This window comes from Photinus pyralis, unplaced genomic scaffold (assembly GCF_008802855.1).
Source record: "Photinus pyralis isolate 1611_PpyrPB1 unplaced genomic scaffold, Ppyr1.3 Ppyr1.4_LG9, whole genome shotgun sequence".
NCBI classification, from domain to species: domain Eukaryota; kingdom Metazoa; phylum Arthropoda; class Insecta; order Coleoptera; family Lampyridae; genus Photinus; species Photinus pyralis.
Genome location: NW_022170878.1, coordinates 17093236 through 17111387, shown reverse-complemented (window position 1 = coordinate 17111387; position 18152 = coordinate 17093236). Strand labels below are relative to the sequence as shown.

The 18152-nt window shown below is 36.9% G+C and overlaps 5 protein-coding genes across 6 annotated transcripts; 1 reads left to right on the top strand and 4 right to left on the bottom strand.

Moving 5' to 3' along the window:
• Window positions 1-1642: 1642 nt before the first annotated feature.
• LOC116181496 (phenoloxidase-activating factor 3-like) lies at window positions 1643-3064 on the bottom strand. Its single transcript, XM_031501875.1, has 4 exons — window positions 2866-3064; window positions 2394-2811; window positions 2149-2345; window positions 1643-2099 (listed from the first exon to the last, which is right to left on the bottom strand). The coding sequence occupies exons 1-4, from the start codon at window positions 2927-2929 to the stop codon at window positions 1732-1734; spliced, it is 1047 nt and encodes a 348-aa protein (XP_031357735.1). The 5' UTR covers window positions 2930-3064; the 3' UTR covers window positions 1643-1731.
• A 4-nt stretch (window positions 3065-3068) lies between these two features.
• Window positions 3069-4950, top strand: LOC116181494 (phenoloxidase-activating factor 1-like). Of its 2 annotated transcripts, XM_031501873.1 has the most exons (6): window positions 3069-3199; window positions 3247-3315; window positions 3539-4112; window positions 4159-4337; window positions 4384-4470; window positions 4515-4950. In XM_031501873.1, the coding sequence occupies exons 1-6, from the start codon at window positions 3151-3153 to the stop codon at window positions 4847-4849; spliced, it is 1293 nt and encodes a 430-aa protein (XP_031357733.1). In that variant the 5' UTR covers window positions 3069-3150; the 3' UTR covers window positions 4850-4950. The 2 variants fall into 2 exon arrangements, with proteins under 2 accessions (XP_031357733.1, XP_031357734.1); XM_031501874.1 differs by lacking the exon at window positions 3247-3315 and having other exon boundaries at window positions 3147-3199.
• Window positions 4951-7987: 3037 nt separating this feature from the next.
• Window positions 7988-10280, bottom strand: LOC116180935 (vacuolar protein sorting-associated protein 33B). The gene is made up of 3 exons (XM_031501122.1): window positions 10070-10280; window positions 9432-10021; window positions 7988-9386 (listed from the first exon to the last, which is right to left on the bottom strand). Exons 1-3 carry the CDS (start codon window positions 10216-10218, stop codon window positions 8353-8355), a joined length of 1773 nt encoding a protein of 590 aa, XP_031356982.1. The 5' UTR covers window positions 10219-10280; the 3' UTR covers window positions 7988-8352.
• A 111-nt stretch (window positions 10281-10391) lies between these two features.
• LOC116181369 (U6 small nuclear RNA (adenine-(43)-N(6))-methyltransferase) lies at window positions 10392-12092 on the bottom strand. The gene is made up of 4 exons (XM_031501714.1): window positions 11888-12092; window positions 11489-11843; window positions 11193-11442; window positions 10392-11145 (listed from the first exon to the last, which is right to left on the bottom strand). The coding sequence occupies exons 1-4, from the start codon at window positions 11990-11992 to the stop codon at window positions 10425-10427; spliced, it is 1431 nt and encodes a 476-aa protein (XP_031357574.1). The 5' UTR covers window positions 11993-12092; the 3' UTR covers window positions 10392-10424.
• Window positions 12093-12976: 884 nt separating this feature from the next.
• LOC116180882 (transmembrane protein 120 homolog) lies at window positions 12977-14686 on the bottom strand. The gene is made up of 7 exons (XM_031501058.1): window positions 14404-14686; window positions 14233-14351; window positions 14006-14179; window positions 13651-13961; window positions 13378-13601; window positions 13176-13331; window positions 12977-13129 (listed from the first exon to the last, which is right to left on the bottom strand). The coding sequence occupies exons 1-7, from the start codon at window positions 14461-14463 to the stop codon at window positions 13094-13096; spliced, it is 1080 nt and encodes a 359-aa protein (XP_031356918.1). The 5' UTR covers window positions 14464-14686; the 3' UTR covers window positions 12977-13093.
• Between the last annotated feature and the right edge of the window lie 3466 nt (window positions 14687-18152).

Here is an 18152-nt window from a genome sequence, read left to right as displayed (position 1 = left end):
TATTTTGATCTTCCAACAACACTTTGCGTTGCTTCATATATGTACCTACTAAAAAAAAGTCATTATCTCGATTGTGTTTACGCCGAAACAGTTAGTTACACAATTTAGTTTAGCTGCTGGAATTGTTTTCAAATATGGGCCCCAAGGGATTAAAATTTTCTATTTGTTTTTCAACCTGGAAAACCCCCACTAACACGTAAACTTACTTCTCCACCTGGTCGACAATAAAAACCAAAATTTACTAATTCGTTTAATATATTAAATCAAAAAATTCTTTTATCTTCTCTTTTCCATGCATTTCAGAATCCGTGAGGTAAGCGGTCTCACTGTCTCAGCTTTCCTCCAGGCCAACATACTACCATAGTGTAAGAATTACACTATGATACTACTAATATATCAACGAGTCATTGTTGTACCTGCAACGCGGGCGGTCCTGGTTCGATTCCCGACCGATGCAGATTTTTTTAATTTTATTTATCATTTCTACATTTTGCTAGACAGGGCCGTAGGGCCTGGTCAACACATAAGTTCACAAATATGATGACGAACAAAGTGGTGTTAGGACCCGGATTGTAACGGTAGCTCTAAATTTATTTTTTTGAATTTGCTACGGATCTTTGGGATTTTTTTAAGATTCGAACAGTTTTAGTATTACATGTCAAAATTAGAGGGTTAAATAATAAGTTGTATGACTGGTGGAATTCCAGTGGTCCGTAAGTATTTGGTGGAATTGGCGGTCGTTCTTGTTATACGTCAATGAACTGCATAACGCAGCGACCAGAATACGCATCTGTCCTGGGATAGTATTAGAATCGGTAATTTTAATTAGAGCTACGTGATTAAAATTTCTAATTAACCGTATCGCTGGATTTGTAAAATTTGCAAAAAAATTCAGCGCAACTCTGATTGACTCTTAACAAAAAATGTTTTCCTCAGTTAAGTAATTAATAGTAATTAATTAAGCAAATGTTATTCAGGGTGATTCGCGACGAGTGTTGGTCTATAGTAAGATTTTGCTCTCATTCGAGTTTGGGATACCAGAGCAAGCAGTGTTTAGTCAAGAAGTAAACTTCTTTTCTGCGAGATTTTTTGCGGGTAGCTAATCCGGGGTAGTTTTTGAAGACATTCGGTCTGAGAGCGCAAAAAGGGCCGTTGTGTTGAAACTCGGCTGCGGTACTAAGGGTCTCTGGTTCGAATCCGGGTTAGGACATGGATATTTGTAAATGTATAGTAGGTTGGGTTGGTATAGAGCAGCGTTGACTGAAACCACTCACCCACAATAAAATAAAATAAAATAAAATGAAATGAAATGAAATGAAATGAAATGAAATGAAATGAAATGAAATGAAATGAAATGAAATGAAATGAAATGAAATGAAATGAAATGAAATGAAATGAAATAAAATGAAATGAAATAAAATGAAATGAAATGAAATGAAATGAAATGAAATGAAATGAAATTGAAATTGAAATGAAATGAAATGAAATGAAATGAAATGAAATGAAATGAAATGAAATGAAATGAAATGAAATGAAATGAAATGAAATGAAATGAAATGAAATGAAATGAAATAAAATGAAATAAAATAAAATAAATTAAAATAAAATAAAATTACAGCAACTTGGGGAGTAAAAAACTGCTACAGAATGTATTCATCTGTAAAATGGTTTTTGATTCTATGTTTCCTCAATATAAAGTTACAATGTTACAACTAACATTAATAGGAATTACTAAGACCTAAGGTTATTCTTAATCCAATCCATGTATGGTACTATTGGCGTAAACTTCGCAAAGCAGGACCCATTTTTCTGGTAAAACATGTGACTGACTCCTTCCAAATACCATTGGTACTTGGCGGATGCCATGATTGGCGCGCCATTATTAATTACGTGGCAACTCTCGCGTCCGCCTTCCACATTTTGATACCTAACGCACTTTGAATATTTGGATAACGCGGATCCTTCACCTAAACATTCCCTGTCGGAAGCTAGTGTCGATGGTATTTTGATCTTTAACTGAGAGTCATCCCATCCTGATGTAAAAAACTGAACTTCAACTTTTTCTGTTGGCGATGGCAGACATATGGGTCGAATATAATCTGAAATATTCTCTCCGTGTAAGGTTTCTTGAAAAAGTACGCAACCTACCAGAATAACTGACCGACTTTTCTAGCCGCAGCAGGCCAATGTCGTTAAGAGACGAAATTCCTGTATTGATGAACGGATGAGGGACGGCTTCCTCTATTTGAAAGTCTTCGTGCTGGTTACAGTCGTTCAATTCGCTCTTCCAGGTCTCACAGTCGGTCTTATTTTTCACATAAAACTCGCCTAGCCTCACCCAGGTGCTAAAATCTTTCCTTTTAGCAGGGATTCTGGCCGATTATTATACTCACCCAGTCTTCTCTGCACAGAAACCGGAGGTGAGAACGTATCTGTTTGTGATCAAGGTACCTAGGCACGTAACGACGTCCTCGCCTCCTTGGTCTTTTTTCATAATGGCGGAGAGCCAAGGAAACTCGATTATCGACGTTTTTCGTATGTCAAGCATGAGATCGTCAGAGTGTTGGAAGCCGCAGTAGCGCTTATCTGGTATGACTGCCCGTTTAGGCGGCGGTTCCGTGCAGCAGATCGCCGCCCCCGGTAAAGCGGGATCGGAAAACTTGCACAGAAACCCTTGCATGTAGTTCACGATCTCCTTGGAGGGATTCGCGAAGAGGCTTACGGCATGAGGACAATCTTCCAAAAGTTTACATTTTCCCTTATCGCCGTTTGGCGTTGTACAATCTTCAGTTATACGTATGTCAATCATATCTGATGGGAAGAAACAGTGCAAACAGATTTCCTGAAGGAGTCAATTGCGCTTACCAGAATAAGTTGCGGCGAAGAAAAATGCCGCGAGAACAAGAAACGACGAGGGCATTATCCCCATTTTGCGAACGTACTGAAGCAACCTCGACGATCTGCACTGATGAAGAACTCGTTTGACTGACGTCACGAACAGGAATGCAAAGTTAATCCTTAGGAAAAATGTGCAAGAGTGACTTGACTTGGAAATTTTAATGGTTTAATGACACTTAGAATTTCCACAAAAATAACACGGAGCGATTAAGAACGCGTCGACCTTTTCAGTTTATCTCTGACCTGCCCAACATGTTATACGAAGCCGTGATTGTTCTGTCGTTATTTAGTGGGACAATTGGTATGTTTTTAGTTTTAAGAGTTTAGAGACTAATTTGGGCAATTTAGGCCATAGGACTTTCTTCTATGATCTTGTATGGCAAGATGAATATCCTTTGTGGGGTGTTTCAAGAAGAGGTAGGCAATCCCCATTGGCACGTTATTCTTTTTGAAATAAAGAGTTTAACCAACCACAATATTTCTTTCTACAAGCTTATATTTACAAAATGGATACAAGACTGAAGCTTAATTTTTTATTGACAGTTTTTGACATACCTATACCACAGACAACATATACTATGTCTGTGCCTATACTAACTCGATAATTTACACATGTCTCCATTTTTCAATTTCATTTCAGGTTATCAATGCGTAACGCCCAACGAAGAGCGCGCCTTCTGCGTCTCTTTATTTACATGCCCCGTTTTGTTGTTATCCTTGGGCAGTCTGCAACCAGCAGCTCTCGATTTTGTTAAAAAGTCACTGTGCAAATCCGAACCCAAGGACGTGTTGGTTTGCTGCGGAAGCTTTGGAAACTTCACCGAAACCACCACCTCCAAGCCAACTACCACACCTTCCGTCCCCAGAAATCCCACCCCACAAATCTTTCACAATAGCACCACACCTACCATCCCCACAAAGACTACTCCAAAAAGTTTTCACAACACCACCACACCTACCACCCCCACAAAGACGACCCCAAAAAGTTTCCACAACAACACCCTTTTGGCCAGTCGCAAGTTCTGCGGATATCAGCACAACGACGATAGATTCTCGACTGACAACTCAACGGCACTAGACGAATTCCCTTGGCTGGCGCACATCGTGTTCCTTGACGAAGCGGACGAAGATCCCGATCAGTACCTGGACCGGTGCAACGGCGTTTTGATCAACAACCGATACGTGCTGACGACGGAATATTGCGGCACTTATGCGTAAGTATCCGCAAAAAGAAGATCGGTTTTTGAAACTCAGTCACAGGAAATCGATAAAGCTGGGACAGTATTACACTAACGCGACCGTGGCGTGCGCTGGCCAATCAGATTGCACGGAACCAGTTTTGGAAATTCCCGTAGTGGAGGAGATCCACAGATCGATGGTGTCGGATGGATGGCACGACTTCGCTCTCTTACGCCTGGCCAGCAAAGTCAGTTTCTCAGGTAAACTTCTCCAGCAAAAGTTGACATTCACTATCAATGATTCTAGATTACATTCGTCCCATTTGTCTTCCACTGGACGAATCAGAGGTCCAGGACAGACCCGAGTTGAAATTTTCAGGATGGGGTTCGACAGGTACATCACTCTATTTTTGGCTGGAAGTAATAATTTATTTGTAGATGCGGGTGGTGTGGGTAAAAAGCGGCTGGAGTATAAACCAACGGACATCTCCGAGTGTGAAAAGCTAGACGATAAGGGATTGACTAACGTTACTGAAGTAACACCCGTCTGCTTGATTCCGACGAATAAATATGGCGAACTCGCGTGCACCGGGGACGAATCAGGTCCTTTGCTGTACGCGGTCAAGAGGTCACAATGGTTTGTCGACTCACTAATCACCCGAGTTTATTCAAAGCCCACGGACATAAATTTATGTTCCAACGAGCTTCCTATTACTGGAATTAAAATTACTATGGATATCGTTGGATGGATTGTTAGTAATATGTTGCCATAAATGTATTAAATATACGCAAATTAGAGAGAACTATAGATTTCCGCTAATGGTTCGCATCTCGCAAATAAATATGACACGACTGTATTGTATAATATATGAATATATTAATCCTCCTGCGATAAATTACAGGTGATTGACTTAACTGCACTGTGGGTCGATGCGAATTCGAATAACACAAAAAAGCCTGACTGTCTTAGGATCGTTCGTTCGCGTTTCTCTAACACAAATAAATAAATTATTGTTCGCTCGCAACTAAATAATAACACAATGTAACAAAACCATCTCGAGAATCAAATATAGCACAATTCGAAACAAGTCACCCTGCCAAATATTACTATTCATAATTACTCGCTTCAAATAAATAGTAGGAGCATAACGTTAAGTATCACATTACAACAAAACAAAGGAACATGTCGTGGTAAAATATTCGTATAAAGTAATTAATTCTCAATGCCAAACGCAATATGTAATAATTTTGACCTAAGGTAAGTCACCCGCCACCAGATGAATCACCCTGTAAATAAATCACTTAATTCTGCACACGCGGATTGAAGATCACTTTTATTGCAAATTATGGCCCATATGGCATAATCACCTGTACAGTATAACAAACACGATTCATCTAACGGTACTCAAAAACAAAAGCATGGAGTACGCCATATTTAAATATCGCAGTTTATACAAAATCAGCATAATGTAAATAATATCAAATTGTGGCAAGAAATTCAATAATTAATATAGTTGGTACAAGAACTAATAAAATGGTTACTACCTGTAATTACACCACAACCAAAATAATCAAGAATAAAAACCGGGAACGCGTGATGCCGTCCGTCGACCCCGTCGCCATCTTCTTTTTTTTCGCCACGCTTTTTTCCCCCTAGCTTCGTTACGAAAAATCCCCTTTCGGCATCTACGCAAAACGGTCGACTGGTTTTATACAGAGCATATCATATTTTTGTTTCAGATATAAAGGTATGTTCCCTAACCATAAGGGTGGATTACCACAACGCATCGATACTTTCAAGCAGCGTCATAAGTTGAACACTCACTGAAGTATGAGTATATACCCTTGAAAGCACATGATTGATTAGCAAATTCGACTTATTACTGGATGTAAAAAGGGGCACTCTTCCTGTTCGGTCGGTGTACATGCTAAGAGCAAGTTCTGGAAGGTTCGTAACCAGTGCTCGCATTTCTTGGAGGCGGAACTAACAGATGAATCAATATCCAAACGATTAAATTTCAAAAAGCTTTCCATTATTTTATTTTGTTGAATAAATTGTTATACAGTGATATTCTTGTAGAAGTAGACATAGGGATTTTCTATAGGAATTTCCTATGTCTACTTTTACATGATAAAAAGTCTCCTGAAAAACGCCTAATTTTATGCAACCAAAGTAACTACCTACAACCAATGAGGATCTCTATTCTAATTTCGGTTCGTGTGCGATGTATTCAACTAAAGAAAATGTTGATATTTCCAATTGATATAGTGCCGATAACAGTTAAAGGAGCTTAAGAGATTTATTTTCTGTGAAGCTAAAGCAACAATATTCAAATTAATAATAATTATGACAGCCAGTTCTTTATTTTTTCGAGAAGTTATTTTGGTTGCATAAAATTAGGCGTCTTTCAGGAGACTTTTTTCAAGAAATTCCTATAGGAAATCCCTATGTCCACTTCTACATGAATATCACTGTGGATAAAACCTTTAAGTTTAAAATAAAATATTCAACCAAATTATTGCTAATGACAAAATAGGATATGACTTTATATATACCTACAGAGCTAATTATTAAAAAGTAGACAGGGATTTACGCATATTGTTACAACGATTGTTATTCCCTGTCATCTCTTCTGAAGGGCGACTAATTTTATGCATCCAAAATAACTTCTAAAAACAAATAAAGATCTGACTGTCATATAGAGCTGGGCAGAATACAGAAAAAAGTATTTGAATACTAAATAGTAAATACTTTACACAAATCAAAGGTATTTGAATACTAAATACTTTTACGTCCAGCACAAGCGAATACTAGATACAGATACATTGAAAAGTAATCAAATACTTAAAAAAATAAGCATTCAAATACTTTAGAATGTATTCGAATACTATAAAAAGTATTCGAATACTTTGAAAAGTATTTCATTATCTTACTTTGAAAAGTATTCGAATACAGTAAAAAGTACTCAAATACTTGTCACTCAAATATATTAAAAATTTAAAAATAAAATTTCTTATAGAATGTGGCCTGTAGAATCCATAATTTCAAACAGTTCCAAGATTGGGCTACTAGTTCAAAAGTTACAGCCCTTTGAATTTTTTTTTCGAAATTGGTTTCTAGTCTATAACTTTTGATTGAGAAGTCTAATCGAAAAAGTACGAATTGTTTTGGGTTCTACGCACCAAAATTAATAAGAAAAAGTGTTTTCCCGAGAAATTTTGGTGCAGTCGATTTTTGGTAAAAAAGGAAGGTAAATAACTGCCTTTTTTTGAGCCCCGAATAGAAAATTGTCTCAGACCGATCCGCGAAAAAAATTTTCTTATAGAATGTTGCCTGTAGAATCCATAATTTCAAACAGTTCCAAGATTGGGCTACTAGTTCAAAAGTTACAGCCCTTTGAATTTTTTTTCGAAATTTGTTTCTAGTCTATAACTTTTGATTGAGAAGTCTAATCGAAAAAGTACGAATTGTTTTGGATTCTACGCACAAAAATTAATAAGAAAAAGTGTTTTCCCGAGAAATTTTGGTGCAGTCGATTTTTGGTAAAAAAGGAAGGTTATACACTGCCTTTTTTGAGCCCCGAAAAAAAATTGTCTCAGATCGACCCGGAAAAAAATTTTCTTATAGAATGTGGCCTGTAGAATCCATAATTTCAAACAGTTCCAAGATTGGGATACTAGTTCAAAAGTTACAGCCCTTTGAATTTTCTTTCGAAATTGGTTTCTAGTCTATAACTTTTGATTGAGAAGTCCGATCGAAAAAGTACGAATTGTTTTGGATTCTATGCACCAAAATTAATAAGAAAAAGTGTTTTCCCGAGAAATTTTGGTGTAGTCGATTTTTGGTAAATAAGGAAGGTAAAACACTGCCTTTTTTTGAGGCCCGAAAAAAGAATTGTCTCAGATCAATCAATTAATCAACGTACATAAACGTTTATTTACAAACAATTACCATAAATGCCAAGACACTCAATATTAATTATAACCAACATATAAGAGAGCTTACAACACTAGTGGTATCTTATTAACCATGTCAAGATTAACAATTATTCTACACATGTTAATTGCATTAACGACTGTCTGTGTAATTGCAGCTATGTACTCTTCAATTTTATATAATTATATCACAATGGCACTAGATGCTGATGACTACATCTGCCTAATTAGAGGCGATATCGGATGCCTACTCAATTGCCTTCCGAAAGGAGGAAAGCCCGCCGGTTATTGTGATGGTAATGATGAATGTAAATGTGAAGCGAAACCAAAATCGACAGCGTTAAACAGTAGTTAAAGCTTCCATCAGATCATTGCCTGAAATTATTTTATCACTACAAACGATAATTGTGCTACCAGTCAGTGTTTCTAATAAATTGCAGGCTGCAATTTCCGAGTATGTGACTCCGCCCACTATGTATATCAAAATTGTTCGTGCCTCAAGAGGATAACCTTGCTCATTTCGTATGCTGAACGGGCCTAACGGCTCCAACTTGGTTTTAATCTCATTTAGCGGAGTATTACATAAAATCATACTGGCAATTTGTACGATCAGAGGTATGTAAGCACCACCAAACACGTAACTGCAACACGTCGGCGCCTTTAAACTAACTTTCGCCGGATCGACGGGGGCCTGTTTTAGCCTATTGATGTTAACGTAAAAGTCGTTTGTTAGAAATTTACTGACAATATTCGGTAGGTTAGCGGAAGCGGATGTCTCTTCGGTTAAAAACCCGGCCCTAAGTAGATTATTGTGCACGAATCCATAATAATATCCGAACTCGTGAAGAAACTTTTGCCAAAATGACTTCACCTCGCTGTCGGAGAGTTTTTGTGTGATTGCCATTAGGCAGAGGAGCCTCAACGCGGCATTCCTGTTGTTTTCGGTTACGAGCACCTCCTCCAGATAGGCCAAGTTGGAACTCTTTCCTTTGTTTTGGATTAGCAGTTGTTCTGTGTCCTGTTGCATCTCGAAACGGTGGCCTAAGTGGTTTATAATCGTCTGGGCCGCCTCCAAATGGTTGGCCAGGTACTTCATTTTGGACGCGGTCGCCTGCAGTTGTGTGGATACGTATTTTTTTATCTCGTCCAGAGCCATCCCCCGCGAGTTTTCTCCTTCTTTTCGCAAGTCTCGAGTCAAAGTGCGTAGGATCGAGGTCACCTCGGGGAAGTATCGATTTTTTATGTCGCGGTAAATTGAGTCGTTCGTACTGTCGAGAATAATTTGTATAGGCTCCTTTTTTGGAATGCGGTTAAATTTCTGGTCGTGCTCCGGAGTGCCTGTTGATTTATGCTCGCACACCCCGCAGTTGATACCTGTAATGGTAAAATACTACCCCTTAATCAGTTAATTACACCTACCGTACACCTCGTTTAGCAAAGCCGTATACGTTGAGGGAGTCAAAAGTGCACTGACGTAGTCTACGTTACGATCTAACATTATCACAGCACCGCAATCTGCCTCCACCTTGTCAGTGTTAGGTAAATTCTCGTACAGAGTATCCAACTGCTTCAGTACGGAGATTGAATGAGCACCCAAAGCGAAGTGGAACCTCGGCTTTCCTATAACGAAATAAAGGTGCCACAAACTTTTAGCGTAAATCGGTAGCAGCGACAAATCATGCTGCACAAACAACCTTCGATACAAGTTAGGTATTTCCAAACTCAAAATGCCTCGATCTAGATGAAGAGGCTGCCATTGCAACGAGTAAAGCTTCACAACCCCAAATAACCCCATTTCTTCCAGCATGTTTTCGAAGACATACAGAAATCGAGGTATTATTACAATGTGGTACATGTCGGCCACCGTTGCATCGTTTTTTAATCGCAAACGAATTTGTTGCAGAAGCTTCTTTAGAGTGCTCAAACTCGTGTAAATGAAGTAAAATTGCGGATTGGAACTGTTTGGAATGTTGTCCTCCAATTTGAAGATTTTCTCGACGTAATTGGCCCTAAAAACGGTAAGTGAGTTCGATATGGCTCCAATTTGGCACCGATACTTTAGCCAACGAATTCCGCATATCCTCTCTAAGGGTTTGATGATTTTCGGATCCAGTACAAGATCTTTAAGACCGGAGCAAGAATTCAAGATCTTGGATATTTGTGCTTTTGATATTTCTGAAAGTGAAGACAGCTTTTTGTAAATCATTTTGAAATCTAAAAATGAAGTTTGAGGTTATAAAACAGTCACCAAGTGACCAACTATTTAGACTATTTGAACTACTGCTGTACATTAAGGTTACGAATCGGAGATACTGGGTGTACCAAAAGTTAAAAGCCGGACTGTTAAAGCTGCCACCATATTTTATTGGAAATGGGGTGATGATTGGTAATTCAAACATGTTTTTTACTATATTATGCTTTAATATTGTTTTTAACATATTGAAAAATTTGATGAACGCCTTCACGTCCAGCCAAACCTTCAATGAATACAAAATCAACAGCAACATCCGATGAATCTTTTTTAACAATAACTGAACATTTCAAGAAGCACTCTTCATAAATGTCCCCTGAATCCATCTTTATTCTCTTAATATTATAATAACCCTCCTCCTCGAGCTCACGTTTGGACGGACCTTTAGGCGAGCTAACATTCATATTTGCAATCAGTTCGGACGTGGACTTGATTTCTTCACTGGTGCTAGCTGGGCAATTGTTGTTGTCGCCTAACAAGGTCTTCAGTCGTTCTTCCTCGCGCCTTTTACGTCGTTGGTGGGACCAGGTGTTAGAGGAGGCGGTGATGTGATAATGCACCATTGTCTTCTGTTGTTTCACTACCTCAACATGACATTGAAGCTTCTCAAAGATATCGGTGAGCATTTTTGCCACTTCCGGGACATGTTGTGATACAAATTTGTGGTGTAATGGTACTTTGGATTTAAGTTTTTTCGCACATGCCACCGTTGCCTCAGGTAATGTTCGTAAATCAATATCGTGAAACGTCCACGCCAAACCCCACCTAGTCGTCTTACCCTGGTAGAAGTCCGTCTGCTTGAAGCTGATCACGTCGACTTCTCTAAGCAACTTTTTTAACTGCGGTAAATTGTATTTGTGTCCCACCATTGTAGAGTAGATCCTAAAATGTGAGCACTGATCGATGCGTCCTCAAAAGACTTACTTTACCTGATGGATTTACCGAGCTCCTTGCTTTCTTTGATCATTTTCTGAATAAAATTGACTTCCCCACCATCTGCAATAACCTCATTTGTGCTGGCGCAAAAAGCGTTACGGGGTCGCGGTCTATCAATTCTTCGTGCCTTATGTTGAGGATTCAGTTCGGGTGCCGAAGCAAAGAAAGGGGGATTACACATGCAAAAATCAAATTCACCTTCAATCGCTTCTTTTAAAATGACCCCATCTGTAACCTTCTTTACTGCAAATGCTAATTTAATTTGACAAAAGTGATTGAATTTTGTTACGTTTTATTAAGCTCCCAAGAGAATTACGGTCCACATTACGTTGGGCCCACTCCAAACTTTCAGCGTCAACGTCAGTTCCGATCATATGCCACCCCTTACTCTTGGCGCCAAGTAGTGGATAAATGCATGAAGCACCCGTACCAATATCAACACCCTTAATATCATCCGAGGTTGGCGAAATGTTAAGTAAGTCTTCCAACCACAAAATGTAATTCAAACGCAATGGGACTGTCGGAATCATGCGAGTTAGCGGTATGTCGACATCTAACCCGAAATCCTTCTTCATTAAGGTACAAGTAAGGGCCCGCAAAGTTTTAGCATCCTTAAAGTCGATGCTTACTTTACCGGTTACATCCTGCAAATACGAGTGAAGAAATAGAATTATCAAACGAGAACTACCTGTATAATGAAGGAACGAAACTCGGGGTAATCAACTGCTAATTGTTTGAAATTAGGTGGTTTCTTGTAGATATTACGAGGATGCATATATTTGTTCATCGCCATGATGTTAGTTAAACTGAATAAAAGCCTCTTTATCTCACTTTGTCAGGACTTATACAAAAAATTATCAACGTCCTAGAACGATTCAAAAAAAAAGTTAGGTTATTTGAAATAGCATTAGTTACATTAGAACTACTCGTATACTACCTTCGAACTACCAAAGCTAATAAGTATTATATACAGGTCGATTCAACAAGAATTTTGAATTTTTTCGTTTGAAAATTTAAAAACTAGCATCTTGTAGAGGAAAAAAGTGACCATAATAATGTGTCATTTATTTTGAAATATCTTTTTTAATAACTTCGATAAAAAATAAAAATAATTTTGTTTTTTTCCAGATATCTCTGGAAGTAGTCGGAATTTTTCCAGTTTCAAAACGGCATTTGCGACGCCTATCAGCTGTTTGCATTCGGGTGCTACTACACATGTGCGGTGTTCTACATACGGTGCAACATATATCTGTCTTTGTTAGATATGCTGGCATCTTCGACCATTTAAACCTGGACTGCTAGCATCGTATTTTAATATTAAACTTGAAGCCAACATCTGCAACGCCATCACTGGGTATGAATAAAATAAGAACTAAATCTGAGGCGCTAAATATGAAATTTGCATGGATTCACAGAAAATATTTATACATTAACTGTTTAACTTTATACCTGACGAATTAATTTATATAATAAATAAATTTGAAGTAGATATAATTTTTGGATAGTGATAACAATAGATCGAGGAATAAATTTTTATTTAACAAATGTGCATGTTTATTGCAGCATCTAACTAATCTCCAGGATAACGTGTAGTACATGACGGCGAAGGTGAAAATTGTTAATTTGGTGGCAAAGTTTTGTGTAAAATTACAAACAAAAACATTTTTCATTTATTACATTTAATTAAAACAAAAAATAAAACAGCTAAAAAAGCAATAGTAGAGGTGTAGTCTACACCTGAACAAATACTGACCCTGGCACATTGTGTAGAAAAAACATTTACACAAACTATTTATTAATATTACTGGTAATAAATATAATAAAATATTCACAACTGTAATAAAGCATTTATAAAAATTTACAATTTTTTTTAAATGCGATATTCTGTAGGTTTTCAATCTATCTTTGTTGTGTCCAGCCTCTCAGAGTTCTGCAAACAAAGACATGAGATGGGCATTAAATTGCAAACAACGTACATCTTGCAGGTTTAGATTCTTCGCGAAGCTAATTCTTTGGCTCATTAATCTGTAACGTAAAATCACCTTCTCCCTCAATTTATTTGGTATAACCATCACAGTTGTCGTTGTATTCCCGATGAAGAATACGAGGAACATAAAGCTGAGTACTGGTACCTGAAATGCAAGCGTGGAGGAATGTTAAAGGGATGGTTTAACTTACATGCCACGTTGCCGTAGGTAGAAAGCTTAACTTGTAAAGCACATATGCGTTGTAAAGTTGGAAAAGGTAACCGATAAATAAAAATGGCAATAAGAAACTGAGCCCCCTCCACATCCACGAGTGAAAGCCTTCAATTGTAATGTCCATATTGTGACGTTCGCCTAGTGCTTTTAATCGGTACAATTGGCCTCTCTGGTAGCGGAATTGAAGATACTGCACGACACCTAAAGATCCACCGTCGGTATTCAAAATTTAACAAAAAGCCGATCTTACTGATATACGCGTTAAACCACATAAACTGATCGCGGAACAAATTCCACGCCTCAGTATCGGGCCAAATTAGCAGGATACCAGCCGAAACCGTCGAAAAAAAGTGATGAAAACGCCACCAGCCTTTAATTCGTGAGCCGTTCACTTTCAGAATGCTTTCCCGGATCGTGAGCGTGCAATAATACCAAACCAACAGAAATATGTAGCTTAATTCGAGCGGCCGAAATCGTATCACTTGATTTAATAGGGCGAAAACGAATCCGATAACGCTCAAGACTAGCTTGAATTTTTCATATTCGTCCTTGTACTTAAACCTAAACGCCGACATGATTATATGCCAAGATACCAAAGAGCTTACTTTTCCTCCTTGTGCAAGATCGAAACGTTAACGTTGCCCAAGATGATTTTTAAATAAATGCCATTTTGTTTGGGCAAGGTTTGTTCGATCTCGAAGCATTGCGCAGTGCGCTTAAGAATGTTAGTTTCCAATTCTTCGATCTGGGTCTTGTCCTCTTTGCCCTGCTTTTTTAATCTGTAACGTTTACCTTAAGGGCAATGCTACGATTAAGTTCAAACCTGTCGTACTTGTGCAAGTTCTTCGAGAGAATTCCCATACGATATCTTTGGTGCGCGATGTTCTTTTGGCATTTCTTTTGATATTCGTCGAGCTCGAGCAACTTTTGCTGGTAGATTCGGTTAGTGGCCTACGGATCGGGGTGTAAAAGATTGAAATTTTTTGCGGAGGAAGATTCTAACCTCTAATTCTTTGTAATCGCCTGCTAATTCCTCCCATTCGTCAAAGACGTTTTCGCTCATTCTTCGGAATTGTGCTACACGTTGCGGATTCTTGCTAGATAGTTACTATTTTATTTTAATTAATAAGTAGTTAAGCTTAAGGCTATCATTCTCGCGATAAGGATAAGAATCGGTGTTCCACCACTGACCTTGACCCTTGGGAGTGTAGGTGAAGTGAAGTGCAACTGCGAGAAGTAATTGCAATGTAATCAATCAATTATCTACACTTGCAATGTGGGGATCACGGATCACAGCAAATTTGACACGAGAAGCGCTGTATTTTTAATTAATCTTCAAATTTGCCCTCCACTTGCCAGTGGCGTGACATGCGTCTTTCAAGCTAGGCGTCATGCACGCATCACATAATATCATGAGGTATAATAAAAAGGTGTAGTGTTATAAATAGACGTGACTGTACAAATTTGATGGTTTATTATTGATTAAAAAAACGTGTCCTCATAAGTACGTTATAGATGCTAAATATGTACGGAAATGATAGCAAATCACCCCTTAAAATCGAACCAAAACATGAAGAAGAAATCCATTCCGATGTACAAGAAAACATTTTTATAAGCAACGAAGCATTGGTTAAAATACAGAACGAAATTGCTGCACAGTGCTCCAAATCGCTCGATGAAGAAGTACAACAACAAACTGATTGTGCGTGGGGTATTAAAACTGAAATTACGAACGATTTTGAATGTGACTTTGGTCAACACACAACAAACAGTAAGCTGCAAGTTAAAGAACAACTTTTAAAGCACAATGTTTTGGAAGGTTTTAACTGTGCTCATTGTGATTACGCAACAAAGAATAAACGATATCTTAAGGGGCACCTTTTAACTCACAAACGTGATGCGTTACAATGTGCTAATTGTGACTACAAGACACATAAGAAACACCACTTAAAACGACACATTTTAAAACATCGAGATTCCAAAGATTTTAAATGTTCTAATTGTGATTACGAGACAAATAACAAATACTACTTTAAACAACACCTTTTAAATCATACCGATTCCAAAGACTTTAAGTGTAGTTATTGTTATTACGAAACAAATAACAAATACCATTTTAAACACCACCTTTTAAATCATACCGATACTAAAGATTTAAAATGTGTTAATTGTGATTACGAGACAAATAACAAACGCTACTTTAAACGACACCTTTTAAAACATATTGACTCTAAAGTTTTTAAATGTGTTAATTGTGATTACCAAACAAATGATAAATACTGTTTTAAACAACACCTTTCATATCATACCGAGTCCAAAGAGTTTAAATGTGCTCATTGTAATTATGGAACAAATAATAAACAGTGTCTTACACGACACCTTTTAAACCATATTGATTGTAAAGAATTTAGATGTGCTCATTGTGGTTACGAAACAAATAACAAATACCACTTTAAAAATCACCTTTTAAAACATACAGATTCTAAAGTTTTTAAATGTGCTCATTGTGATTATGGAACGAATGATAAACAATGTCATAAACGACACCTTTTAAAACATATCCATTCTAAAAATTTTACATGTGCTCAATGTGATTATGGAACAAGTAATGAGCAATATCTTAAACGACACCTTTTAAAGCATAACAATTCTAAAGATTTTAAATGTGCTAATTGTGGCTATAAGACAAATAAGAAATGCTATTTAAAACGACACATATTAAAACATTTCGATTCTAAAGATTTTAAATGCGCTAATTGTAATTACCAAACAAATGATAAATACTGCTTTAAACGACACCTTTTATATCATACTAATTCTAAAGATTTTAAATGTGCTAATTGTAATTACCGAACAAATAATGAACAATATCTTAAACGACACATTTTGAAACATATCGATACTAAACAATTTAAATGTGCTAATTGTGATTACCAGACAAATGATAAGTACTACTTTAAACGGCACCTTTCATATCATAATAATTCTAAAGATTTTAAATGTGCTAATTGTAATTATGAAACAACAAATGAAGAATATCTTAAACGACACGTTATAAAACATATAGAGTCTAAAGACTTTAAATGTACTAATTGTGATTACGAGACAAACAACAAATACTACCTTAAACGGCATCTTCTAAAACATACCAATTGTAAAGATTTTAAATGTGGTAATTGTGATTACAAGACAAATAACCAATACCACTTTAAACAACATCGTTTAACACATTCTAATTCTAAAGATTTAAAATGTGCTCATTGTGAGTATGCAACAAATAATAAACGATACCTTAAAGGACACATTTTAACACACGAACTATCCATCAGTAACGCAGACTTGCAAAAATGTGCTAATTGTAATTACGAGACAAATAACAAACGCTACTTTAAACGACACCTTTTAAAACACAAAGTTTCTAAAGATTTTAAATGTCCCCATTGCGATTACGAGACACATAACAAATTCTGTTTTAAACAACACCTTTTAAGACACACAAACCGTCTTTACACAGAAATTTCTGGTTAACTTAAATATTTCGTGTAGTGTGTCGTGAGAGGTGGGTCTTCTAACTTACGTTAAAAAATCATTTAAAATTTGTTTGTATTGTAAAATATGCACATGAGATCTAATATAACATTAAACGTAAATGGCACTTTCACATGTACTTTTGATGAGTCTTAAATTAATGCCACACCATATTTTGATGTTTCCTATGCACATGCAATTTATTATTTTACGAGTTGCTTTATTTCAATTGATCGTACATCTATTTTAATGTGTTTTTGTATTATATATATTTTTATGAATTGTTTAACTGTATTTGATCCGTATTGTACAATTTGAGCTATTTTATATGTGTATTTTCTCTTGCATTTTGTTGTTGTAGTTGATTTATTTCATGTATTTGTGTGGCCTATGCCGGGTTTTGTCCCGTAGAAAAATGCGTGTAAATTACAGTAACTGATTCAGTACTAATCTACGAGATAACGATTTTTTGACCAAAAGTTAGTTCATCGATAGTTTCATTTAAGTGGCTACGTTCATTCGCAAAATTATCGAACTTGGAGTGCGGAAAACCCTCACGTCTATCGGGAAGCTCCCGATCCTTTTTGTAGCAATGTAATACAAAATAAATCGTGTTTATTGTGTATGTGAGCTTTCATTTGATTAAATTTCCCCTTCTCTACAATTTAAAAACTATTGAAATATTTATTCATTGATTGAAATTGACGCATTTGTTTGGTTTTTAGGTTATGTTTAGTATTGGTGCCTTTCTTTCATAGTCTAAGATTGGTGCAATGAATAAAGAATACCAGGAAGGAGAATATCAACAATATACGTGCGACCGCGATGGCTTTTGCAAATGGCGGACAGTAGTTTCCTGTTCCAGTGGCGTACCTACCTTACATTTGTAGAAGGATACAATTATAAAGAATTTTACACGAAAACAATCTAAACCCCCATGTGTCTACTCCGCCTATGACTTTTGTTTAACTAACCTCAAACAACATTCCGATAAAAAATTTGTAAATTTACATGTACTATATAAAAATAATATTGGTATCAATACTTGCACATGAAATGTAGTTCCAAAACTTTTATTTTTTTTCCGTTTTGGAGCAAGCACAACAACTAACCATTATTTTATGTCACTGCAAAAACCACAACAAAAATGAGTCATAAGTGGCTTTTGCAAATGGTCGACTTCCGTCGCACTCTCTCTTGTATACAACCTGTGTAATGCTCCTT